We start from the raw sequence: 27,433 nt of genomic DNA, 5'->3' as shown, positions 1-27,433 counted from the left end.
GGACCATGTGGTGAGCGCAGTGACGTCATCACAGGTCCTATTCCTGCGCGATCAAGTGGATTAAGGTGAGTTAAATTTAATTTTTATTTTTTTAACCCCTCCAGTCCTATTGTACTATGCATTCTGTATTCAGAATGCTATTATTTTTCCTTATAACCATGTTTATAAGGGAAAGTAATAATGATCGAGTCCCCATCCCGATCGTCTCCTAGAAACCGTGCGTGAAAATCGCACCGCATCTGCACTTGCTTGCGGATGCTTGCGATTTCCACGCAACCCCATTAATTTCTATGGGTCCTGTGTTATGTGAAAAACGCACAAAGAGGAGCATGCTGCGATTTTCACGCAACGCACAAGTAAGGCGTGAAAATCACCGCTCATGTGCACAGCCCCATAGAAATGAATGGGTCCGGATTCAGTGCGGGTGCAATGCGTTCACCTCACGCATTGCACCCACGCGGAAATCTCACCCGTGTTAAAGGGGCCTTACTGGACACTGTTATAGACTCTTTCATTTATACCAGACTTGAAGAGACATTTATTATTTTAGCATGTTGAGCAGAATTAAAGGGGATTTTTGTTACGTCAAAATTGATGGCCTATCTCTATCAGATCTACCGATCTTCCAGCTAGTACAATTTTTTCTCTTACCATTTTCAGTTCAGATTCAACCAGAAGTTAAAGTAGATGCTGCTCCAGATCCATGGAGAGGATTTTCACAACCAGGTTTGTTGTCTAGTTTAGAAAACCCATTTTCATATACTCTACTATGAAATTCTGAGTTAATAGAGGGGGGTCCCTATTAAGGTCCCTCATCTCTGGGTCAGAGTGGAGACTTGTTCTAAAAAAGCATCTTTGCCTTGGAGGACCTGCTGACAGACCTTTGATTTGAATAGGAACTGTATAATGCTTAATTTCCCCAGTGACGGCACTGTAGGCAAACGGAACAATTGCTAACAGTTTTCCCCACAATTTATAGCCGATCCAAGTAGGATTGCCACCTTTCCCAAACAAAAATACTGCGCAGGTTTATATGGGCAAACAAGTGGTGTGGTTTTGAAGATGTGCCTTCACAATGGTTTGATGATGTTTTGCGGCATACTTACTTTTTTTATAAAAAAAAAATCCCATAATTTTTAAAAGAAAATGCAGCCAGAAAGAAGCAAAGGCATCAGGTAAGAACAAGTATAATTGAATGGGCTCTTATGAAGAAGCAAATCACCACAAGGCCAGGAAAACTATATCCCCAACACCTATTTCAGTGCAGCCCTATGCAGAAGCCAAGTGTGTCCTGGTTAGTCATACTGGTTGGTTTTGTAAAACTAAAGGAAAACAATCATTTTTGGTGACAGTTAGGCCTCATGCACACGACCGTTGTTTCATTCCGTGTCCGTTGTTCCGTTTTTTGTGAGTTTTAATGGGTCCGTTGAAAACTCGGCTAATGCACCGTTTGTCATCCGCGTCCGTGATCCGTGGTTCCAGTCCGTTAAAAAAATATAACCTGTCCTATTTTTTTCACGGAAAACAATTTGCGGACCCGTTCAAGTCAATGGGTCCGTGAAAAAAAGCGGAGGCACACAAGATTGTCATCCGCGTCTGCACGTCCGTGTCCGTTTTTTTGCATGGCAAACTTGACAGACTTTTTTTAACTTTCCTTCATGTCTGGTGATCCTCCAAAAATAAAGGAAGACACACGGAAACAAAAACGGAAAAAAGGATCAACAACGGAACCCCATTTTGCGGAACGGAACACAACAACGGTCGTGTGCATGAGGCCTAAGTGAGAGAAAATGTATTTTCCCTTTTTCCATTAGTTAGAAATATATTAGGTACTCCTCTCTAGCGATACTTGTTTTCACTATTATTGTAGCTTGCAACAGATTGAGCTAGAAACATGGTCTGACTCTGGGGTGTCCGGTGGTCCACTTTGGTCAGTATATTACATGTTGTTACCCATTTGTTGCAGGCCCCAAGATTAGTCCAGAGACCTCATTTTTGGTATGGCTATGGGAATAGCTGGCAGGGTACCTTATGTGCTATAATATTATGAAGTACCTGAGTATCACGGTGTTATCTTAGGGATATCCCTCTTATATGATCTTTTAAGTGTATTTTATCTATTTATCTATATTTATCTACTTACAGTAAAGTCGTGATTTTATTCATCAATTTTTGGTCTAGTCTAGTGCATTATTTGTATGCTTTCTGTTAATAGACATAGTCCTAGGTGTTTATCCCATTACCTTTGTGTACATGTAGTGCAATTAATAATGTATTTTCCCCATTTTCAGTTCAGCATAAGCCAGAGGTTAAAGTAGATGCGGCTCCAGATCCATGGAGAGGATTTTCACAACCAGGTTTGCATCTTTGCAAAATGTTGACATAGGGATTGTCTAGTTTAGAAAAGTCAGCATCATATACCCAATAATGAAATTCTGAGGGGAGAGGATAGGACATCAATATCAGATTGGCGGTAGTCTGACTCCTGGAACCCCCTCCAATCAGATGGTTGAGGAGTCTGCAGCGCTCATGCAAGTGCTGTGTCCTCTCCAATGTTTACCTGCACATAATTTACACTTCTCCCAAAAAGTTAGGGGTGGCTTTTGGGTGAAAAATATGGAAAACTTAAAAATGTCAGGCTACAGAGTTATTATATCATGAAAGTAGGGCATTTAAGTAGTAGCAGCAATGGTGATTTCCTAATCTCAAACAATTTATTGAAACAAAAGCCAACAACAGTGGTGGGTATACCCCCACAAAAATGTCAATGTCTCATAAACTTATCATGTGGCCTTGAGCATCAATTACAGCTTGACATCGATGTCTCATGCTGTTCACAAGTCGATTTATTGTCTGCTAAGGCATGGCATCCCACTCTTCTTGAAGGTTGGCCCTTAGGTCATTGAGGTTCTGGGGTACAGAGTTACGAGCCTCTACATGGTGACTGCAGAGGCACAATGACTGGATTATTGATGTATGTTGTATTCACAAAGTATAGGGCATTTCTGTATTGACTAGACACACCTGCCCACACTGTAACACCACCACCACCTGGTTGCTGATGCATAGTGCTCTCCCTGACGTCTCCAACATGGTTGGTGGCCATCATTTCTGCTCAGTGGGAATCGACTTTTATCAGTGAACAGGACTGAGGCCCACTGGTCCCTCATCCAGTGTAGATGCTCCCTGGCCTATGCAAGATGATGACGCCAGTGCCTGGTGGTGTGGTCAGGTACCCTTTGAAGGTCGTTTAGCACGCAGACCGCGCTGATGTAAATGGTTTTGAATGGTCTGACATTACACTTGGGTGCCTCTCACCTCCCTTAAATGTGCCTGGAGTTGTGTGGCATCAATCATCTGGTTCTGCAGGGCATTGTTCACAATGAAGCAGTCATCAGTGTGAGATGTGGCCAAAGGATGTCCACATCTATGCCTTTCTGTGACTCCCAGTCTCTCTGTATCTCCTGTTGCAACCTGCTGATGACACTCTGTGACCATCTAAGCTTAGTAGCCACTTCCATCTGAGAACATCCTGCTTGAAGCCTCTCACTGGCGAGGTACTGTTGATCAATTGTTAGGTGTCGTCTTGGTCTCATGATGTCAAAATGTGAACAGCATGATGAGGAGGACTGTTTAAATACCAATTCTAATTGAACCAGGAAATTTATTGGGCGATTCATGGATCAAATACCTATTGTGAATTTTGCAGTTAAACTCCTTGTTAGAGGCCACAAGTTGTGCAAAAAAGTACTGAAACATTGAACAGTTGGACATGAGCATTCAAAAGTTTACAGAAGGTCACATTAAGTTCACCTGTAAAGGTTAGAGTGCATTTTAGGTTCTTCCTGAAATTTCACCCACAAGCCAAATGTCCCTAACTTTTTGTGAGTAGTGTATATTGTAGCAGAATAATTACACCATCCTCTTCTGTAAATGTCTGGGTCATGATCTAATTAGGAGCTTTGTCCTTTCCATTATGTTTCCGTTATTTTGGACTGGAAAAAAGTCCTTAGTCAGTCCTTAGTATGATGCTGAACTGGTTTAGAGCTAATTAGATACTCCACTTGGGCAACAGTTTTTCTCAATCACCAGCCTTAATATCTCTCACAAGTCATCCCCATACCTCCCAACTTTTTGGATGTTCAAAGAGAGACACCTATGGTTCATTGAGTGAAAGATCCATTTTTCCTGCATATCTATACACTTCAATAGTTTTCTCTTCCAAAATAGTGCAGAAATTATATGAATATAGAAATTTCTAAAATTCCTATTGCATCAAATAATGAAGTAATATATACAAGGAGGGCTCTAATATGCACATGGGAAATGGCCAAACACTTTCTGGATCAATATTGTAAATGTAATAATATTTTTTTTTTAATCTTAGATCATTTATGGTGCAAAGAGGGACAGAGGGACTTGGGTCAATAGAGGGACTGTCCATCCAAAAGAAGGACACTTGGGAGGACTGCTCCCCTCTGAGGCCTTCCAGTCCCCATGACCCATCTCTTTCTCTCTGTCTACACTCAGCAGTAGCTCAGGCTCCACTCTTCCTCAGTCACTCTCTCTCTCTCTCTCTCTCTCTGCCACTAACTCCTTTAGGTCCTTCTAAAAAAATTAGCATATTGTGATAAAGTTCATTATTTTCTGTAATGTACTGATAAACATTAGACTTTCATATATTTTAGATTCATTACACACCAACTGAAGTAGTTCAAGCCTTTTATTGTTTTAATATTGATGATTTTGGCATACCGCTCATGAAATCCAAAATTCTTATCTAAAAAAATTAGCATATCATGAAAAGGTTCTCTAAACGAGCTATTAACCTAATCATCTGAATCAACTAATTAACTCTAAACACCTGCAAAAGATTTCTGAGGCTTTTAAAAACTCCCAGCCTGGTTCATTACTCAAAACCGCAATCATGGGTAAGACTGCCGACCTGACTGCTGTCCAGAAGGCCATCATTGACACCCTCAAGCAAGAGGGTAAGACACAGAAAGAAATTTCTGAACGAATAGGCTGTTCCCAGAGTGCTGTATCAAGGCACCTCAGTGGGAAGTCTGTGGGAAGGAAAAAGTGTGGCAGAGAACGCTGCACAACGAGAAGAGGTGACCGGACCCTGAGGAAGATTGTGGAGAAGGACCGATTCCAGACCTTGGGGGACCTGCGGAAGCAGTGGACTGAGTCTGGAGTAGAAACATCCAGAGCCACCGTGTACAGGCGTGTGCAGGAAATGGGCTACAGGTGCCACATTCCCCAGGTCAAGCCACTTTTGAACCAGAAACAGCGGCAGAAGCGCCTGACCTGGGCTACAGAGAAGCAGCACTGAACTGTTGCTCAGTGGTCCAAAGTACTTTTTTTGGATGAAAGCTAATTTTGCATGTCATTCGGAAATCAAGGTGCCAGAGTCTGGAGGAAGCTGGGGAGAGGGAAATGCCAAAATGCCTGAAGTCCAGTGTCAAGTACCCACAGTCAGTGATGGTCTGGGGTGCCATGTCAGCTGCTGGTGTTGGTCCACTGTGTTTTATCAAGGGCAGGGTCAATGCAGCTAGCTATCAGGAGAATTTGGAGCACTTAATGCTTCCATCTGCTGAAAAGCTTTATGGAGATGAAGATTTCATTTTTCAGTACGACCTGGCACCTGCTCACAGTGCCAAAACCACTGGTAAATGGTTTACTGACCATGGTATTACTGTGCTCAATTGGCCTGCCAACTCTCCTGACCTGAACCCCATAGAGAATCTGTGGGATATTGGAAAGAGAAAGTTGAGAGACGCAAGACCCAACACTCTGGATGAGCTTAAGGCCGCTATCGAAGCATCCTGGGCCTCCATAACACCTCAGCAGTGCCACAGGCTGATTGCCTCCATGCCACGCCGCATTGAAGCAGTCATTTCTGCAAAAGGATTCCCGACCAAGTATTGAGTGCATAACTGAACATAATTATTTGAAGGTTGACTTTTTTTGTATTAAAAACACTTTTCTTTTATTGGTCGGATGAAATATGCTAATTTTTTTAGATAGGAAATTTGGGTTTTCATGAGCTGTATGCCAAAATCATCAATATTAAAACAATAAAAGGCTTGAACTACTTCAGTTGTGTGTAATGAATCTAAAATATATGAAAGTCTAATGTTTATCAGTACATTACAGAAAATAATGAACTTTATCACAATATGCAAATTTTTTGAGAAGGACCTGTATGCCCAGAACTCTGCTCAATCACTCAGTTGGTCTCTCTGTTGTTTATGTGCACCAATGCGCACACACATGAGGCACCAAAACAAATACATGTATGAACATACCTGAACGTACCTCATTGCAACGTCCATTTTTGAATATCAAAAAAATGACTTCAACTGATGAACATCTTCTCCTCCTGCAAAATTACACCCAGAATGCCACTGCCAACAGCAGGAACACTCAATGGCAACAACATTGAGGCAAACATTTGCTGGCTCTTACTCTATAATTTAGGCGCTGGGTAAACTTTATGGGGTACATAATATCAAACACTGCAATGCAGTAGTATTCAATGTTGTATAGCCACTATAAATGTGCAAAGTTTTGAAAAATGTGGTTTGGCAGCTTCGCCGAAGTTTGACAAGAAATTCTATTCATTAAGAATTAATTTGTCACAAAATGCTATGTTAAAACCCCATTCAGCCTATCAATTAATGGGACCATTTTTATGGGGACGAGCGATGGCATTAGAGATTACTCTTCCACATACTGTGGAGGAGAGCACTGCATGTAAATGAAGCAGTCATCTTCACTGACGAGCAGGCACTTGCCAGAAAGGAATGCTTCTTTCCCGGCAATCATCTGTTCAGCTGAGTAGTGTAAAGGAGCCTTTAAACAGCTTTGGTATTTGCAAATTTCTCCAGCATAGAGTCAACATGAATAGTGGCTGTCAGCTTGATTAATGTGGTCATTAATTCCACTTTTTCATATCTTTCTTAAACTTGTCCATTGTCTAGGAACTAAGCTAGTCATGAAGTCATTGTCTAGTCCTAGCAATTCTAAAAAAGCACAATCTGCAAAGTATAAGTTTAACACTTCATTTATAAATTCTTTATAATAGCCCTGCCCTCTGCATCCATATGATTAATGCTCCTCAAGACCCCCTCAAGATGCCATTTATTCATTCCTTTGTATCTGGTAAAACACAGCTAGGAACTTTTCACAAGTATCTCAAAGTGTAGTGAAATTCCTCTATGTGGGTGTGATTAAATTGTATGTATTATTAAATAACGCTATAGATTCATTATATGAGTTTGTTTCTTTTTACAGGAGGACCAGTAAAAGAAGATGTCAACTCAAGACTGCCAGTTGAACCCGCAGCTCTTGGAGGCACAAGTATGTGAGCATGAGTGTGCATGTGTTTGTTGTTTAAAGCAAACCTATCAAAGCCTAGGAAAACAATATAGTAGGGCATTTAAAGGGAAGCTGTCACATTATACATGTAGTCCTATCTGTGGGCAGCAAGTTATAGAGCAGGAGGAGCTGAGCAGACTGAAATATAGTTCTGTGGGATAAGATCCAGTATAATTTGTATTATATTCATCTAAATCCCTACTCTTTCTATGGGTGGTCCTAATTAGTGACTGACAGCTATCTCTGTATGCAGACATATAGGGAAGGTTGTTAGTCACTTAGAAGGAATTTTAAGCTTAGAAAGAGCAGAGATTTAGACAAAAAAGAATTGAGAAATGCTGTTGATTCTTTTCCTTGCTTCTCTGTCCACCTCACTGAGGTAGACGCACATGCTCAGGTCCTTCCTTCCAGCCATAAGTTCTGCTAGAAGCTTTGACAGTTACAGAGAGAGAGCTGCTGAAAAAAAGACATGCCTCCTGAGAAAGAACACACAACCCCTGGGCTGCCAACCTGAAGAAAATCTAGCAGAACAGTTGAAGCTATGAATGGAGCTCTGTGTGAGGCACAGGGCTGGTTCTAGCTATGGTAGAAAGAGATCGCCATGCACTATATCATGTCTGGTTTTCATTTTATACATTAATTATGGGATAAGCCCTTTAAACCTAAGATATACTGTAGATGAGACTACATAGATAACAAACAAAGCCAAGACTACATAACAAAGCCAGCATACTGTGACTCCTCTACAGTCACAGCTATAATATAGTGTAGAGGCAGGCCTACATTTTGATTTCTTTGATTTCTGCAAAGCATGAGTACAAATAACTTTTATTGTCCATTGCACACAGATTGCAAAATAGACATGGTTTTTCTCATTGATGGAAGCTGGAGTATTGGCAAGAGACGTTTCAGGATTCAGAAGCTTTTCCTTAACCAGATGGCAGATGTCCTTGATGTTGGAATTTCTGGACCTCTTATGGGTATTGTACAGTATGGGTAAGAACAGCTACCAATAATATTTAAAAATTTTATGTTCACATGACAAAAACTAATATGGTATAGTGCATGGTCAAGGCAAAGAAGATTGAACGGATTGAATGTATCTGGCAAACAAAATTCTCAAGCGTCTTAATGTTCATTTTTTTTCTTTTTAAGCGACGACCCGTATACAGAGTTCAGTCTTCGCTCATACTTCAATTCCAAGGACCTCAAAAATGCTATTGACAAAATTCCACAAAAAGGAGGATATTCCAATGTTGGTAAGTGTCTTTAGAAAAAAATCTACTTTATTTCAATGCATATCACTAGTACCTTTTTTGGTACTAGTGATATCCAATGAAATAATGGTAATTTTTTTTTTCTTGGTTGGGCACAACCACTAGTATTTTCTATGTTCTGTAAGGGATCGCTCTCTCTCAGGGGGTCTCAATCACAGATTTCTCGCAGACAGCCGGATTGAAGTCGAAAAAATGCTTTATTTTCTAGCACTTTAGTACAATACAGCAACCAAAATAACTCCTGTCCTTCTAGGCACTACCTAATACATAATTTATTCCCTGACTCACCTCTAAAGAACACAGTTAGCACATGTGATCAGATGCGGCTTTCTCAGCCCAAACAATCCAGCAGCCTCCAGGCTGTGACTACAACAACAACAACATCAATATCTTTGGGGGATTGTGGCCTAGAAGTCCGCCTGACTCTGGCCATGCGACCCTCTCTCCGCAGGCGTCACTTGGTCCTCCAAACTCAGGCTTCCTCAGCCTTTCTCTCTCACTTTCAGGCCTCCTCAGCCTTTCCTTCCCCCTAAATAACACACAGAGGGTTGGTTTTATGCCTCTTTGATTAGAGCAAGTCTCACCTGCGATCACCTCAGGCGACAGGGAGTACCTGTGCCGGAAGGGTGTGGACTGGCAGATCCCACTACCAAACCTATCCGCCAATCCAAGTAAAATCCAGCCCAGAAAACAGTCTCAGCAAACTATACTTTGCTGAGACCACTGCAGTTTTTTGTATTTTAGTTATCTCACCCAGCTGAGGCATCTGGGTGGGATACACACGCCTTCCTGCACTGTTCACATTACCAGAGTTCATACTTAAGTACAGTTAGCCATATGTATAATGAGCAGGTCTAAGATATCAACCAGATTAGGAGTGTAAAAAGTGTTACATGCACTGGTAGAAAGATGGAATTGTAAAATAATGTGGAAAAGGAGAGACAGTTTGATATTGATAGGGTATTGGGCATTCTCTCTTGCAAATCTCCTCACTGCAACAGAAAGATGTTATCTGCTAGGTAATCCTCATTTTAAAAGGGGTGTGGAATTAGGATGACAGTATGATAACTTTATTGCTCTCGTGGTAGGACTAGATATGGTTGTCCACAGAAGATCAATGCATTGATTAGTGTAATGTGTGATGCTGTAATTGAGTCACACACATTCCATCTTCTCTGGCTAAGTTAAAGGTGGACACCTTTGAAGTGATAATTTAGCTTAAAGGGTGTTTATGAGCTGTTAAGGAACTAGAGGTAACAGCTTCAGATCCTGAGAAGATGCAGTCTGCAGTTGCAGTGAAACTAAATGCCATAGAAGACAAACTGTTGAAACTTTTTAATAAAGAATACTTGGAAAAAAATATTTTTTGTCCATGATAAGAAGAATTCAATAATTAAAAATGACCCCAATAGTGTCCATAGCCTTTAAGCAAATCTGTCTGCCATGCTAAGAACAAAAAATTAAATCTCAAAGACCATCCAGGTGTTTTTTTTTATTTAAAAAAATACATACCGTATTTTTTGCCCCATAAGACGCACTTTACCCCCCCCCCCCCTAAAAGTGGGGGGAAGTGCCCCTGCGTCTTATGGGGCTAATGCTGGCAATTTACATCGCAGTCTGCGATGCTGCAGCATCTCAGACTGCGATGTATTAGTGAGGAGGGAGGAGGGGCTGTAGTAGGCGGGGAGAGCGGCAGGCAGTGCAGGCACTGTACTCTGTCCCCGCCGCTCAGTATGTACTGTATTATACGTAGTGTTAATCATAATATCTAAACTGAATAATGATGCGCTCCCCCTGCGCTTACCGGTACATGTGCAAAAAAAGGGGGTTAGTCAGCACCTCCCAGTGCGCAGGTGCACACTGCCATGGCAAAGACCTAGAGGGAAAAAAAGGAGACAATGCAGCAGCACCCTGCAAATCAGATAAAGTGCAATAATGCCAAAAATTATAGTGCTAATGCTACGCTTATTTATAAAGTGAGATGCTTGGCCAATGCATTTTGTACAAAACCATCTGAGCTTGCCTGCCGTACGTCAAGGCGATCTCTGTTAGACGGGTCCTAACACTAAATACTACCTGTTATGCGCCATAATGGCTGCCATAAAGTTCAGGGAGTGTTGGATCCACCATGCATGCTGGATCCACTCTGCTTTTTACCATTTTTGGTCCCATAATGGCCTCCATTACAAGGGATGCAAGTACCAACATGCATGCCGAGCCCACTCTATACCTTTCCTTGTGCCAGACAGCTTCTAATGAATGTAGTGAGAGCAGGCAACAGCTTTATACTGAAACTAATTAAAATCAACCTATGGGGCAGACAGGCTAATCAGGAGTGCACGACTGGAGCATTATGGCACCAAAAATGGTAAAAAGCAGAGTGGATCCAGCATGCATGTGGATCCAACACTCCTTGAACTTTATGGCGGCCATTATGGCGCATAACAGGTAGTATTTAGTGTTAGGACCCGTCTAACAGAGATCGCCTTGACGTTCGGCAGACGGGCTCAGATGGTTTTGTACAAAATGCATTGGCCAAGCATCTCACTTTATAAATAAGCGTAGCATTAGCACTATAATTTTTGGCATTATTGTACTTTATCTGATTTGCAGGGTGCTACTGCATTGTCTCCTTTTTTACCGGTACATGTCACGCTCCTGTAGTAAGCACTAGCAGCTAGCAGGCAGGCCGGGCGGCCGAAACTCACGGAGGTCACGTGCCTGATCCGCCTACTTTATGAATGAAGCAGGCGGAGCAAGCACGTGACCTCCGTGAGTTACAGCCGCCCGGCCTGCCTGCTAGCTGCTAGTGCTTACAACAGGAGCGTGACATGTGTACCGGTAAGCACAGGGGGAGCGCATCATTATTCAGTTTAGATATTATGATTAACCCTACGTATAATACAGTACATACTGAGTGGCGGGGACAGAGTACAGTGCCTCCACTGCCCGCCGCTCTCCTCGCCTACTACAGTCCCTCCCTAGGAATCTGTGGATGGGATAATGATGGGGGGGGCTGTGGATGGCATTATGATGGTGGGGGGGATCTGTGGATGGCATTATGATGGGGGGTCTGTGGATGGCATTATGATGGGGAGATCTGTGGATGGGACTGTTATGTGGAGATCTGTGGATGGCACATATAGCAGTGTCATTCACAGATCCACCACCCTATAACAGTGCCATCCACAGATCCCCCCCATCATAATGCCATCCACAGATCCCCCCCACCATCATAATGCCATCCACAGACCCCCCCATAACAGTGCCATCCACAAATACCCTACCCCATAACAGTGCATCATTCACAGATCCCCCATAATAGTGTCATGCACAGACCGCCATTAGTTCAAACCCACCAAAAGCACACCTTTTGGTTAAAAATATATTTTTTCTTATTTTCCTCCTCAAAAACCTAGGTGCGTCTTATGGGCCGGTGAGTCTTATAGGGTGAAAAATACGGTAATAGGTTGTTTTTATGATATCATAAACAATTTGATGGAAGTTTCCCTTAAAACACAGTTCCAATTAGTAAATTACAAGCACAAGCATTTGATGTCCTTTATTACTGAAGCTGTATGAATGAAACCAGAAAGGTAAATGAAACCATAAATCTACGCAGCTCTTTCGTAGATTTCTGTTTAGGCGCACGGACTGCAGGAGGATGCGCCTAATTTATGATGAGGTGCACGCATGAATTAGGAACATTCTCTGGCAGCGCAAGAGATATCAAGACAGGTGATAAATCTCCCCCTAAATCTACCAAAATAAATCCCACATCCATAATTACAGCAAGGTAGATTTGCCTTTCAGGTTCCCGGTGAAGCCGAGTTACCACCATGTGGAACTGTAATAGACTGTAGAATCAAGTGAATGGGAGGTAGGTAAACATTGAAGAGAAGGCAGCGCTGGGCCTTCTCTTCAAGCGGCTGATCGGTGGGGGGACAAACACTTTAACTGCAATCCTTTAAGACTGAAGTCCAGGAGAGAATTCTTGTCTTAATTATTCTTTCTTTAGCTGGATTTGGTGGACCTTGGCCGCCTCACAGGGTGGGGCTGGGTTGGGTGACCCCAGTTGTGGACATACATGCAGGTCACCAATGTGGGACCCACATCTATCAGAAATGTATGCCATTTTTTGCGGATATTCCATAATATCTATTGTGGGACTACCTCTTTTAGGCCTCCTGCACTTGCTAGAACCACAGAGACTCTGTAAGTCATAAAACAGAGATATTCTCCCTATGAAGCAATGGTTATAGGGAAGAATACCTTCATATTTTGGCATCCAATGGAGCATTGCACATTTATTTCCTGTTGGATCACTTTTGATATTGGCATATGTAAGCATACAGAGGTACAGTAGTATCCCACAGAGGTCTCTGGGTGCTATAATACAGTCATATGCATGAAGCCTTAGAATCATTAAAGGATAATAACTCTAAGGGTCTGATCGCGATACAAAGCACAGCCACTATACAATGTACGGCGCTGTGCTTGATAAGCGAGAAGGAGCTCCAGTGCCTTCTTAAAATAGCTGATCAGCGGGGGTCCTGGGTTTCGGACCCCACCGATCAGATACTGATGATCTATCGTGAAGATGTCATCAGTACCAAAATCTAGGAAAACCCCTTCATATCACATTTTTATGTTAAACATATAGGAAGTAATTTACAAACAGATATACGCCACTTCTATATCATATACAGTATCTGTCACAGATTGCGGCACAAAGGTTATTTGGGCCGCAATCTGCAACTCTTCCCCACTCATGCCAGGTCTAAAAAAGGGGGCGTGGTATGGGCAGAGAAGGGGGGGGGACAGGCCCATCTCATTTATCATTTTCTATTTTAGGCATAGAAAATTGTCTAAATCTACACCAGCAAGGGAGCCGGAGGACCCCAACAGCTAGGATGTAGACAGGTTGGCTAAGCTTATTTGCTTATCTAACCTATTGGATTCTTCTCTAGGCCGTGGCAATACACATGACAAATACAAAAAGACGATGCTCATAGATGAAATGAAGTGAACATAATGCACCATCACAAAGTATACAATTTTTTTTCTGCAAAGAATATTGGTGTACATTTATGACATTTATGAGGTGGCATGAGGTAGAGAAATGTGCCTAATATTCCCAAGCAGTTAGACCAAATATGCTATGCTACATGTTGACAAATAAATCAGATTTAGCATTTTCATGGTCTATATGCCAAATATAGTATATTTACTTTACTTTATACTAGATGCAGGAATGATTAAACTTCTGATTGTCTCGTCAGGAAAAGCTCTGTCTTATATAAACAAGAATTACTTCTCTGATGCCAGTGGGAATAGAGGAGCAGCGCCGAATGTGGCCATTGTGCTTGTAGATGGCTGGCCAACAGATAAAGTGGAAGAAGCTTCCCGTCTTGCTCGTGAATCTGGAATCAACATATTCTTTGTGACCATTGAGGGGGCAGATGATAATGAGAGATCAAATGTTGTAGAACCCAACTTTGTAGACAAGGTATTTGAATTGACATTATTATTTTTTTGTTGCTTTGGTAGCTACTAATAGGCTTAAAGTTTTTTTACTATTGATGGCCTACCCTCAGGATAGGCCATCAATATCGGATTGGCAGTGGTTCACACCCCACATGCTACTAATCAGCTGTTCTGCATTAGCTCGGGCTGGAAGCTAATATGGTCAGTCCTGAAGTAACCAGTAGACAGATCTATGTATTTCCAGCATCCACTTCTGCCCCAGAGCTACTTGGGAACAGCTGTTCAGTGGGCATTGTCAGACCCCTCTGATCAGATATTGCTAACCTACCCTGAGGACAGGCCTTCAGAATTAAAGCACCAGGAAACCCATTTAAGGACAACTAAATGTCAACTAAAAAGAGTATAAAATATAGAGTAAATACAATTACTTACAAATATTGGCCAGTTGAAAAAGTTGTTCTTGAATTGAACTGAACCTATGTTTTAATACCTTCCTGAAATAGTATGTCCACCTAAAAAATATTAAATGATCTACTGTACGTATATTTAATCTTAAACAGGTTTGGCCACTTTCTGGCTACTGTTGATAAATGTGTTCGTATTATGACTATATGGCACTTACTAATATAGTCTTTGTTGATATTCTGCACCATTTTCTATACTTCATACGGTATTCTCACTTGTTGGCCAAGTCCTTTGTGTTGTCCACACAGCAGTCCTGCCCATTAAATGGCTGCAGATGGAGGGTCATGTGACCAGGCAAATCACTCAGTCTCCTCCTTTAAAATACACTACACCTGCACTAAACTCTCCAAATTTCAAGTGCAGATGGCAGATGTGGTGTATTTGAGTGGAGAAGGCTGTGTGATGGGTCTAGAGTTATTTTTGCCTGCTTACATGACCTTCCACAAGCAGCCATCTTACGGACAGATCGTCTGTGTGGACACCACAGCAGATTTGCCCAACAAGGGGACACGACTTATGAAATATAGCAAATGTCACAGAAAATCACCAAGTGCTATATTAGTAAGTGTTATATAATCATCTTACGCATTGGTCAACAGTAGTCATAATGTGGCCAACCCCTTTAATTTAAAAATGGCATACAGCATCAGTGCAGAACTGTGTATTTCTATGGCTGAAGACTACAAACAAACCTTATGTAGTAAAATTCTGCATTCGTGTTATTCTCTTCCATTTGACCTCAACTTCTTGTTAACCTATAGACAGTTGATGGGGGGGGGGGCATATTGAAGGGAGTTACAGAAAACTGTCGAGTCAGACTACACAAGGCTTGTTTGTAGTCTGTAAACATATGTCTGCATAGGAGTTGCATACACAAAATGGAAATATATTTTAATCAAGACAATTTCAAAAGTGGCTTTTCTATAAGATTTTAGATCGATTGGAGAAATAAGATAACTTGTTTGCAAAGACAACTACAAGAAAATTTTGACTAGCACATTCATATACACAGTCACAGTGGCATATCCATCAAGCAAACATGGTTGATAAAAAAATGGCTGCACAACTTTACACATACAAAGAATAGATCTGAGAAATGGATATCATTCTAAATTAAAGTGCTATTATACCTACTATAAATGGAAAAATGGAAGCACTTAGCGTACATTTTTGATCAAACGTGTGTTGGGCCCATCTACCAGGCTAAGAGTTTTCCTTTTTTCCATTTATAGTAGGTATAATACCACTTTAGAGTTTTGAGTAGAGGTGGCTCACTCCCTGAACAATGAGTGGGATGGGTGCACCTACAGAGAAGATTTCACCCAATCTTCAAAATAGTAACAGTAATGGAAAACTTTAATATAGAATGATCCCCATTTCCCAGCTCTATTGTTTGTATGTGTAAAGTTGTGCAGCCATTTTTTTTTTATCAACCATGTTTGCTTGATGGATATGCACCTGTGACTATGTATATGAATGTGCTAGTCTAAATTTTCTTGTAGTATATATTGAGGGTAGCACCTCTTTTAGACTGAGCCACGCCTATCTGCCTGGGGCTTCTGAGCAGAGTATATATGTAGCTGGTTCCTACACTGCCCTGAAAATGTAGGCTTAGGTAAGTCCAAAGAGAGGAGGCATTTATTGTTAGGTACCCGTCTGTGGAAGCCACCTTGACGCCTGGTAGATGGGCCCGACACACGTTTGATCAAAAATGTGCGCTAAGAGCTTCCATTTTTCCATTTATAGTAGGTATAATACCACTTCAATTTGTGCAGCCATTTTTTTTTTATCAACCTTGTTTGCAAAGACAGACATACCTTTAACTACTCAAGGATACAACCTAGCTTGATACTTAAAGTGGCTGAAGTTTCATTGTCAAGTTTTATCTGCCCAGACTAGCTCAAACATTGCATATTTTTGTGCTTTATATCTGTTTTTCAGGTCAGCGTTTCCAATTTTTTAACTTTGTTAGACTATTATTTTTTTTTATCTTACATACATTATAGCTGTATATTGTGACATTTATCGCACCTATTTTCCTTATTACAGTAAGTGTATCATGGCAGCACACTTAATATTTCACCTTCTGTTTTTGCAGGCTGTTTGTAGAACCAATGGTCATTTTTCCATCAATGTTCCTAGTTGGTTTAGTCTCCACAAGGTTGTGAATCCACTGGTGAAGCGTATGTGTGACATTGACAAATTAGTCTGCAGCAAGACATGTCTCAATGCTGCTGATATTGTGTTTGTCATTGATGGTTCCAGCAGTGTGGGAACTGGTAACTTCCGTACTGTACTCCAGTTCATAGCAAATATTACAAGTGAGTTTGAGATCTCAGACACAGACACACGAATTGGAGCCGTGCAGTATACATACGAGCAGAGACTGGAGTTTGGCTTTGATAAATATAGTACAAAGCAAGATGTTGTGAATGCCATCATGAGGATAGGCTATTGGAGTGGAGGTACAAGCACAGGAGCTGCCATAACGTATGCATCAGAACAGCTTTTCAGTAAATCAAAGCCAAACAAAAGAAAGATCATGATTGTAATCACTGATGGACGGTCATATGATGATGTTCGGGGTCCAGCAGCAACTGCTCATCGAAGTGGTAAATACTTTTCCTCTTTTCTTTGCAATTTAGTAAAATTTGTACACTAAACACACCTAGCTTAGCTATCTAATACCACATTCACAGCTATGGGAGTAAGGCCGAATGCATACGGCCATGTTCCGCGGCCGAGATCGGTCCGTGGTATGCCGGGCTGGATTTCTGTTCAGAGCAGGAGCGCACGGCGTCATTGGTTGCTATGACGCCGTGCACTTCATGCCGCCGCTGCTGTATAGTAATACACTATGTATTACTGTACAGCAGCGGCGGCATGAAGCGCACGGCGTCATAGCAACCAATGACGCCGTGCGCTCCTGCTCTGAACAGAAATCCAGCCCGGTGCAGTGTCCCAGGGGGTCAGTAGTGTAGCTTTAGGTATGCTGGGCTTTGTAGTGCAGGGTAACCCACTAACCTGGGACTCACTGTCGTCTTCAAACGGGTCAGCACTGGAACAGGCAGGTGATGAATGTCGTGACGCCAGTGCCAATTGAACGGTGGCACACCGTGTAGTGACAGGAAGAATAACGCAGAAACCACGTAATAGCCAACCAAAACTGGAACTTTACTTGTTTTCCGTGATTATCATGCATGGACATAGTTGGAAGCGCAGTTCCTTTGAAGACAGTTGGTTTACGCAAATTACAGACAGGCCGGTTGTAGCAAGGTGGGTTTCAGAGGGTTAAACACAGAACTTACAGTACAGGCGGCTTGCACTCTATTCCTGACTGATCCTGAAATATGGAAATTATTCTCCAAGGCCTGATGCCCTATCTCTGGCGTATCCTTGGGTATGTCCTTATCAAGTACCTCCTCTGTTGCTTTGAGTACCTCTTGCTTTATCAGGTTTGCCTCTGTTTCGTTCTGTGTCCTCAGGCTGGTTAACTATGGCGTTCCTGCTTTGACAACTAAGGACTCAGGAGGGGAACCTTCTCCTTGGATCTGGAACCCGGTTACAGGGATTACACTACCCTCTCCTAGTCTGCAGGCTCCAGGCCTGCTCTACTCTCACAGGCCCATGGCCTGGCCTTAACTCAGACACAGTCTCATCTCCTTCTCCTTCTCCCACTCTCTGCTATTCTTCTCCCTGACTGGGCCTTATATAAACTAGCTCCCTCTAGTGACTCAGAGCTGGAATAACACCCCTAGCAGGCCTGCACATGCACATTTCACAGTAACAGGGAAATACATAGTCTTACATTATGGAGATGACATACCAACCGCCCCATAAATAAGGGGAAACGACAGCACACAAGTGACCCTTCTGTAGTGACGGGCATTACAGCTCCCGTACACTACACCGGCATACCACGGACCGATCTCGGCCGCGGAACACGTGTGCATTCGGCCTAATGGAAACAGTAGAGTGCCTGACGCTCAACCGCTACCATGACTCCACCTCCCGCTTACAATGACTTATTCCTTTCTCAGACGTGAAAGGCTGAAAACAGAAAACACCTTTGAAAGAAATAGCTTGCTTCAATTGTTTGTTGCTTTAACAACTAGCGTGATTTTATAGTTTTTAACATTTTTATTAGATAAACACTTAAATTTACATACAATGCATTTGGAAAGTTCAGACCCTGTGCAGTAAAACTGACCTGTTATTTTCATTATTCGGGTCAGTACGATTACGGCGATATCATATTTGTATAGTTTTTCTTGCACTTGAATACTGAAAAAAATATATAAAATAAAAGCCTTGAAAATGTTTTTTTCTCATTGCCATATTCTGACCCCTGTAACTTTTTTTATAGTTATTTGTATTGAGCTGTTTGAGTTCATTTTTTGCTGGGTGATCTGTACTTTTCATTAATACTGGAGTGTGTATGACTTTTTGATCAGTTTTTATTAAAAACAAATTGTGGGAGGTGAAGTAACCAAAAACGGCAAATCAGCTATTTTGACTTTTTTCTATTTCACCATTTGCCGTATGGTATATTTTTATATTTTAATAGTACAGGCGTTTTTGCACTCAGTGATGCCCATGATGTTTATTTTTTTTTTATATTTATCAATTTTTATTTTGGGGAAAGGGGGGTAAGTTGAATTTTTATATTTTAAAACATTTTTAACCCTTAGGCTACTAGCACGGTGCGTTGTGTAAACATGATGCCCGTTTGCACGTGCAGCAGGCGTCATGGCCGGCAGATCTCTGCTGTTTCATACAGCAGAGATCTGTGGCTAAATACCGTGACCAGCAATAATGCTGATCGCAGTAATTAAATGCTTTAGATGCTGTGATCCGGGATCACGGCACCAGAATACACAAAAACCCAGTAGCTCACACTTCCAGGCTTCCTACCTATGCCCCGTGTGTCCAATCCAGGCATAGGTAATTGCGCTGAATACTGTTACCCTTACTGAGTAGGCTAACAGTATTCAAACTGAAATTCTTATTTTGGCCACCAGATGGCAGGCCAGAATAAGAAATGAGCAAAAGTGAGCAAAATAATCTAATAATAAATTCCTGATAAACCAAAATTAAAAATAGAAATATGTAATAAGCTCATATATGAGGCACATAAGGATCACAAAAAAACAAAAAATGGTTACAAAATATATTTTAAAAAATAAAAATATAAAAGTAAATCACCTCCCTTTCCGTATAATTAAAAAATAAATACCTGAATAACAATAAATATAAACATCATGGGTATCACCATGACCAAAAATTCCTATACTATTAAAATATTTTTAAAAATTCCAATACGGCGAATGGCGTAACGGAAAAAAGGGTAAAAATGGCCGATTTGCAATTTTTTCATTGCTTCTCTTACCCAAAAATGTTAATACAATGTGATCAAAAAGTCACACATACTCCAAAATGGTATCAATTAAAAGTTAAGATTGTTCCACAGCTCAGTAGACATAAGTATAAAAAAAGTTATGGGGGTCAGAAAATGGTGATTTAAAAAAAAAGTTCTCAAAGTTTACATTTATTTTTACAATATTTAGACATAAAGAACCTATACATATAGGGTATCGTTGTAATCATACTGACCCAGAGAATGAAGGTCATGGGTCAGTTATGCCGTAAACAAAACGCTGGAGGTGGAGGGATTGCGTTTTTTTTTCCAATTCCACCCCATTTGGAATTTTTTTACCCCTTCCCACAACATTTATGCCATAATTAATGGTGGCATTTAGAAAGTACAACTTGTCCCACAAAAATAAGCCCTCATACAGCTATGTGACCAGAAAAATTAAAAAATTATGGCTCACGGAAAATAGGGAAAAATGAAAACGCAAAAACAAAAAACCTCTGGTAGCCAAAGGGTTAATATTGTTAAAATATTTATTTATAAACATTTATTTCTTTATTACACTTTTTTATAGTTCCCCTTGGGAATTCTAACAAGAAATCATCAGATTGCTTCTCTCATAGACAGGTCTATGAGGATTACACTATGTTGTCATGGAGCCCTGCCACAGGCAAGTCTCCATAGGAACTTATGAGCAGGTGATGAGCAGTTCATAAGCTCCTATGGTGACCCTGCCTGTGGCAGGGTCCCAGAGGAATGTGTTGCTGTGGTAGTCCCGAGCCTTCCTAAGGCTTGTGGCTATGAAAGAGAATAAACAGCTTCCCTGGTCTCCATATGAGGAATCCATTTAGGTCCTGGGAGAGCAGTGCTTCAAGGGAACGCCACCTCAGATTCTGTGGTCACAAATGACCATGGCATTTGAGAGGTTAAATGTCTGCTATCGGTTTAAAACAGCATGATATTGCACACTAAAAATATTAGACACTAAAATTGCACACTAAAAGTAAATGATAAAACCATAAAAACACGCATGGAAAGGTAGGTAAACCACAAAGTCACTCCACATATGTTCCGTGTTTTCACAAAAGTCCCATATATAGGTATTTCAATAAATCCAGTGGTAGAAAGTTCATATGTAGACCAGGATATTATAATCAGATTGGTTGTACACAGGCAATTCTGCTATATGGGGCTCATATGTAGAACAAAGATATGGCTTAGGCTTTCAATTTTGATATTGGTGTTTGTATATAACTTGAATAAATCAGTACCCGCTTGAATAGTTACTTACAGTTCAGTCGGTCAAGCCCGTTGTGGCATCCCACTGCTGTGAGCTTACCTGACCCTGTATGTCGCCTTTGCTGTGATCGATATTATCGAATCGGAAAGCCGTGTTTTCAGCATGGAGTTTTAGCCTATGGTGCAATGGTAAGCGATCTTGACCTCTCACGCTGTGCCTCGGCGCCTCACGCTCTGTTGTTTGTTGGCGGTTCACGTGACTCTCCTCACAACTCGAGGAAACATTCAAATTCTCGTCAGTATTCGATTTTTATGTATCCGATTTCTTTGCATCCGATTTTTTTTTTTTGCATCCAATTTTTCGCAATATGCTGAAGCGCTTCAGACTTATTTTTGCATATATTTGGACTTTGAATAAGGGGAAAGTACTCCCCGAAACGCTTCTGGGAACTGTAAGACTATATTCAATGTCCGAATATATGCAAAAATAAGTCTGAAGCATTTCAGCTTATTGCGAAAAATTGGATGCCAAAAATCGTATACATAAAAATCGTATACTGACGAGAATTTGAATGTTCCCGCGAGTTGTGAGGAGAGTCACGTGAACCGCCAACAACAAACACAGTGTGAGACGCCGAGGCACAGCGTGAGAGGTCAAGATCGCTTACCATTGCACCATAGGCTGAAACTCCATGCTGAAAACGCAGCTTTCCGATTCGATAATATCGATCACAGCAAAGGCGACATACAGGGTCAGGTAAGCTCACAGCAGTGGGACGCCACAACAGGCTTGACCGACTGAACTGTAAGTAACCATTCAAGCGGGTACTAATTAATTTAAGTTATATCCAAACACCAATATCAAAATTGAAAGCCTAAGCCATATCTTTGTTCTACATATGAGCCCCATATAGCAGAATTGCCTGACATGAACTGTGTACAACCGATCTCATAATATCCTGGTCTACATATGAACTTTCTACCAGTGGATTTATTGAAATACCTATATATGGGACTTTTGTGAAACATATGTGGAGTGACTTTGTGGTTTACCTACCTTTCCATGCATGTTTTTATGGCTTTATCATTTACTTTTAGTGTGCAATTTTAGTATGTAATACAGTCCTGATCAAAAGTTTAAGACCACTTGAAAAATGGCAAAAAATCATATTTAGCATGGCTGGATCTTAACAAGGTTCCAAGTAGAGCGTTTTTCAGCTGATCAAAAGTTTAGGACCACACCTCCAAAAAACCTCTTAACCCCCCAAAACAGAAATCCAACTTCCAAACATGAACTCAGTAATGAGTATCTCCGCCGTTATTGTTGATCACTTCAAAAATTTGTTTTGGTATGCTTGATGCAAGCGTTTCCATGAGGTGAGTGGGAACATTTCTCGAAGTGGTGAAGACGGCTGCACGAAGGCCATCTACTGTCTGGAACTGTTGTCCATTTTTGTAAACTTCCCTTGCCATCCATCCCCAAAGGTTCTCAATTGGATTTAGATCAGGGGAACACGCAGGATGGGCCAAAAGAGTGATGTTATTCTCCTGGAAGAAGTCCCTTGTCCTGCGGGCATTGTGTACTGTAGCGTTGTCCTGTTGAAAAACCCAGTCGTTACCACACAGACGAGGGCCCTCAGTCATAAGGAATGCTCTCTGCAACATCTGGACATAGCCAGCGGTCGTTTGACCCCCCTGCACTTCCTGAAGCTCCATTATTCCACTGAAGGAAAAAGCACCCCAGACCATTATGGAGCCCCCTCCACTGTGGCGCGTAGAAAACATCTCAGGTGGGATCTGCTTGTCATGCCAGTAACGTTGGAAACCATCAGGACCATCAAGGTTAAATTTTTTCTCATCAGAGAATAAAACTTTCTTCCACCTTTGAATGTCCCGTGTTTGGTGCTCTCTTGCAAAGTCCAAACGAGCAGTTCTGTCGTGTTCAAGGAGACAAGGTCTTTGAAGGCGTTTTTCGTTTTTGAAGCCCTTCAGTCTCAGATGCCGTCTGATGGTTATGGGGCTGCAGTAAGGGCCTTAATTTGGGTCGAGGATCATCCAGTGTCTTGACGGACAGCCAATTGGATCATCCGGCTCAGTGCTGGTGAAAATGTATTTGGGTCTTCCACTTGACTTTTTTGTTCCATAACCCTCAGGATCATTTAAGAAATTCGAAATGACTGTCTTACTGCGTCCCACCTCAGCAGCGATGGCGCGCTGTGAGAGACCCTGCTTATGCAGTTCAACAACCCGACCATGTTCAAAAAGGGAGAGTTTTTTGCCTTTGCCGTCACAACGTGTGACTACCTGACAGTAAATGACAGTGAATCCACATCTTTGCACAGATTTGGCCTTTTAAAGGCATGTGGTCCTAAACTTTTGATCAGCTGAAAAACAGCCTGTTTCAGTCTGTTGTTTTCATTATATTGAATGCTCAAAAAATGTTTTGTCTCACTCCCATTTCTTCTTGTTGCATGTTGAACCTTGTTAAGATTCAGCCATGCTAAATATGATTTTTTGACATTTTTCAAGTGGTCTTAAATTTTTGATCAGGACTGTATTTTTAGTGTGCAATATTATAGCTGTACAATTCAGCTGTTTTATAGATAGTTTTTAATACCTAATAAATCTACGTGTATCCATGGGAGTCACCTATGTTTCAGTGCCAGTCCATCCATTATTTATTTATTGTACCACTTATCATTGGAAGGGTGATCCAATTGGACTAGAGCACCTACCTTGGTATATGGTAGAGTGAGCCATTGCCTTGTACTAGCATTTTTCTTAAAACAGCATGAACCTGGCAGTTATGATACTTGCTATGCTTGTGAGCGAGCACCATATTTAAAGACCTAACTTCCACCGTAAATGTGTGGTGGCGGTCATGAAAGGGCTAAGGGCAAAATCGAATTATGTTGTCTGCTGTGGAAGAAAAAACTGAAAAACACAATGGACCCATTATAAGTCAATAGGATTCATTAATAGGAATCCATTAAATCTATCAATACTGTCACAGTTCCATTAACCGGTTCAGGCCCAAAGTATTTTGGGTCTTCCGGAGCAGATAAAGATTAGCTATCCTTAGTACACATTTGTTTAACATCTATAACTTTTTAGCTTATTTGGCTATCAATGTGAATTTTACAGTATTTACCAATGCAGGTTTCTTTTTTCACCATTACATAAACATAGTTTTTTTTTTTGTTTTTTTTTTGTATTTAGATTTATAGTCACATAGTGTTTCTGGAAAAGATTGTGTCCATCATCATACACTATTCATTTAGTCTATTTTAAGTTAAGTGGGTCAGGGCAAGCATTACAGCAGACAGGTTAGGTTTATTTTTTATACAAATTATTTTACTTTATTTTTCATGACTATATTTATTCATTAGTTTTTACACTATACTTTTACACTGTAACTGGGGATGTCCACTGACACAGGGCTATAACAGGTCTAGTTAGATCTAGGAGCAGCCTCTTGCTACCAACATTCTGGCCATCTCATGACCAGGTACACATAACCACTCTACAATGGAAACACAGAAGTGGTGAAAACTGGGTTTGTCCTCTCTCCAGAGTCCCCTGCAGTCTCTGACAACCGGGCACCTGCTATTCAGGTGCCCAATCACTCTGGTAGCAACCCTAAACTCGCACTATATATATAATGCATAGGTTTCGAGGGCCTGGTACGTACGCTGTATATATACAGTAGGAAGCAATCAAGAAGTCAATAGAAGAAATCATGATGCTGAGCCTAAAACCATTTTTTCTACTGTCATGGTAGAGTCTAGTGTCAGGAACTGGGATTTCCAGTGGGGAATTCATGGTAAATTATTTTCATCATCTCAAGTAATCCTTTCTGTTTCATTTACAGGAGTCATTGCATATGCTATTGGTGTGGCCTGGGCAGCCCAAGATGAACTGGAATCTATTGCCACCGATCCAGATAAAGACCATTCATTTTTTGTGGACGAATTTGATAGCCTCTATAAATTTGTTGGAAAGATCATTCAGAACATTTGTACAGAGTATAATTCTCAACCACGAAATTAAGACTTGGGATGGCTGAGGCAGTGATATACTGCTTGGAGAAAGGGGATTCTTTTTGGCAATCAGTACGCAACGGCTACAAAGAATAATGGAATTAATTATATAGCGAGAAAAATTATGTTTGCAGTTTAATATCATAGCCTCTGTTTACTCAGAAGGTGTTATATGAACTTGTAAACTGCAGTATGTGAGAAAATATATGTAACATCCAAAATTATAAAGGACAAATATGTCATTAGAATCTGGGAAGATAACGAAGATGACTCCACGCTGATGTCTTCTCATCAGCGTGTAAAGATGTAACTTTATGAAATGAGCGTTATACACAACACCAATCACGTGTTGCATTTAAACAAATTAAACCTATTTTTCTATCACAGAAAATAAATCTTGTAATTATTATAGCTTAATTTTGTAAAAGGGTTGTATAGGCATAAAGTATGTTATTCCTTCATATAGCGCCCACACACAGATAGGATCAAGCTTTAGTTCACCTTTTGATACAAAGGACCACAACATTATCCTTCTTGTAGTGCTTCTTGTAACAGTGTATACTTTTTTGTTTTTAATGGAGCAAATCACATCAGTTACCTTTTGCTCTTCCAGGGACGAATGGTACTTAATTGTAGCTTTGCGAATGCCTTGTAAGGCTTGTTTCACAGGACAATGTCATGAATTTTGGTCCTCATAGGGTCGCATGACAAGGTTTTAGAGCATTGATCAGTAGAATTGCATAATATGCACATAAAATCTGTTTTGCCCTTAATAGGCAGATATCATCATGCTAAATCAGTGCAAGGTTTTTAATTATCTTTCTTGCAATTATTTTGTATATTGTAATAAAAAATGTCTTTAATAAAAATCAGAGTTTGTCTTTAAATAAGTGTAGCTAAAGAAATATTCAAATTAGATTGCTGTTATTCAGAGTTTTGATGAATGTATCACGCTTCAATGCCGCATTATCAGTTATGAAAAACTATTTGTACACTACATTTGCACTGAATATAATACAGGGTGGCCCGCGAAAAAAAAAGTAGCCCACCTCCAGCCATAGTATGACAAGATGAACGAGCAAGTCTATGCATCTTTGGGCACGTCGAATTATGTTGGTTGATACTGCTAGTTGCAGCTCTTCAAAAGTGATGCTGTGGATAGTTTTTGTGATGTTCTCCTTGAGTTCATCTAGGGTATGTGGATTGTTAGCGTACACTTTCTGTTTTAAACAGGGGTGCACCACCAATGAGGCGAGGTTAGGCGATTGCCTCCGGCAGCACCAGTCAGGGGCGAGAAGAAACGCTCATCTCTACATATTCAACTGCATCGCTGTACATGTACACATGACAGCAATACAGTTGAATGCTGCGATGGGAGCAATGTCTCCCTGGCCCACCGTTTCTTCTAATAGGCTTTAGTTCTAGTTCCTGTAGCCTATCAGGGGCCGGTGTCATTATTATCACACTGTCTGAGCCGGGCTGCATAGGGCTCAGGGCACAGACTAGAAGAGGTCTGTGTCTTGCACTGCATTGCTGACAGCAGAATGCAGGTAAGTATTTGAGTTTATTATTTTTATTTGGCAACAAGATATTGGGCCAAAATGGGCTGGAAGTCATTATTTTGTAACTGGAGAAAGCACTATGGGGAGATTGCAGCTGTAAATAGGAGCATTTTTGTACTAGCACACATTATAAGGGGGCCACTATGGGGACATTCGTTGTACTGGTGGCACTAAAAGTGGGTAGTTTTTTTTGTACAGACACATTATAAGGGAGCATTTTTTGTACTGGCACATAAGGGGGCATTTTTTGTACTTAGCGCACATTGTAAGGGAGCATTTTTGTACTGGCACACATTTTAAGGTGGACACTATGGGAACATTTGTTCTATATGGGGCACTAAAAGGGTGTTTTTGTACTGGCTCGTGTCATAAGGGAGCATTTTTTTGTATTTGCACGCATAAGAGGGTATTTTGCACTGCCACACATTATAAGGGAGCATTTTTGTATCTTAGTAGAAGTAAGTCAGAACAACTGGACTTGTATATTTTTTCTTCATGACGTTGCGTTGAATGGCTTGTGTGAGAATTCTCCAGCATTAAATACTGGCGTCTCATGCTTCAGTCATGGAGGTAAGATGTTGATTGCATATGTATGACTGAAGCTAT

General features: G+C 41.0%; 1 protein-coding gene across 5 annotated transcripts in view; it reads left to right on the top strand.

Annotated features, from left to right (window-relative positions):
- VIT (vitrin) overlaps nt 1-26,134 on the top strand; it is a 176,008-nt gene extending 149,874 nt beyond the window's left edge. For 4 of the 5 annotated variants that reach the window (XM_044292244.1, XM_044292243.1, XM_044292242.1 and 1 more), the window contains 8 exons: nt 661-726; nt 2,292-2,357; nt 7,300-7,365; nt 8,232-8,379; nt 8,539-8,642; nt 13,943-14,169; nt 16,711-17,224; nt 25,097-26,134. In XM_044292244.1, coding sequence (XP_044148179.1) covers nt 661-726; nt 2,292-2,357; nt 7,300-7,365; nt 8,232-8,379; nt 8,539-8,642; nt 13,943-14,169; nt 16,711-17,224; nt 25,097-25,275 — 1,370 coding nt within the window. In that variant the 3' untranslated portion in view covers nt 25,276-26,134. The remainder of the gene's footprint in view (nt 1-660; nt 727-2,291; nt 2,358-7,299; nt 7,366-8,231; nt 8,380-8,538; nt 8,643-13,942; nt 14,170-16,710; nt 17,225-25,096) is intronic. The other variant, XM_044292245.1, reaches the window with a different exon arrangement.
- The last annotated feature ends 1,299 nt before the right edge of the window (nt 26,135-27,433 follow it).

Source organism: Bufo gargarizans, chromosome 4 (genome assembly GCF_014858855.1).
Source record: "Bufo gargarizans isolate SCDJY-AF-19 chromosome 4, ASM1485885v1, whole genome shotgun sequence".
In the NCBI taxonomy this organism is placed as follows: Eukaryota; Metazoa; Chordata; class Amphibia; order Anura; family Bufonidae; genus Bufo; species Bufo gargarizans.
The sequence above is the reverse complement of the archived record's forward strand: the minus strand, read 5'-3'. Positions and strand labels throughout refer to the sequence as shown.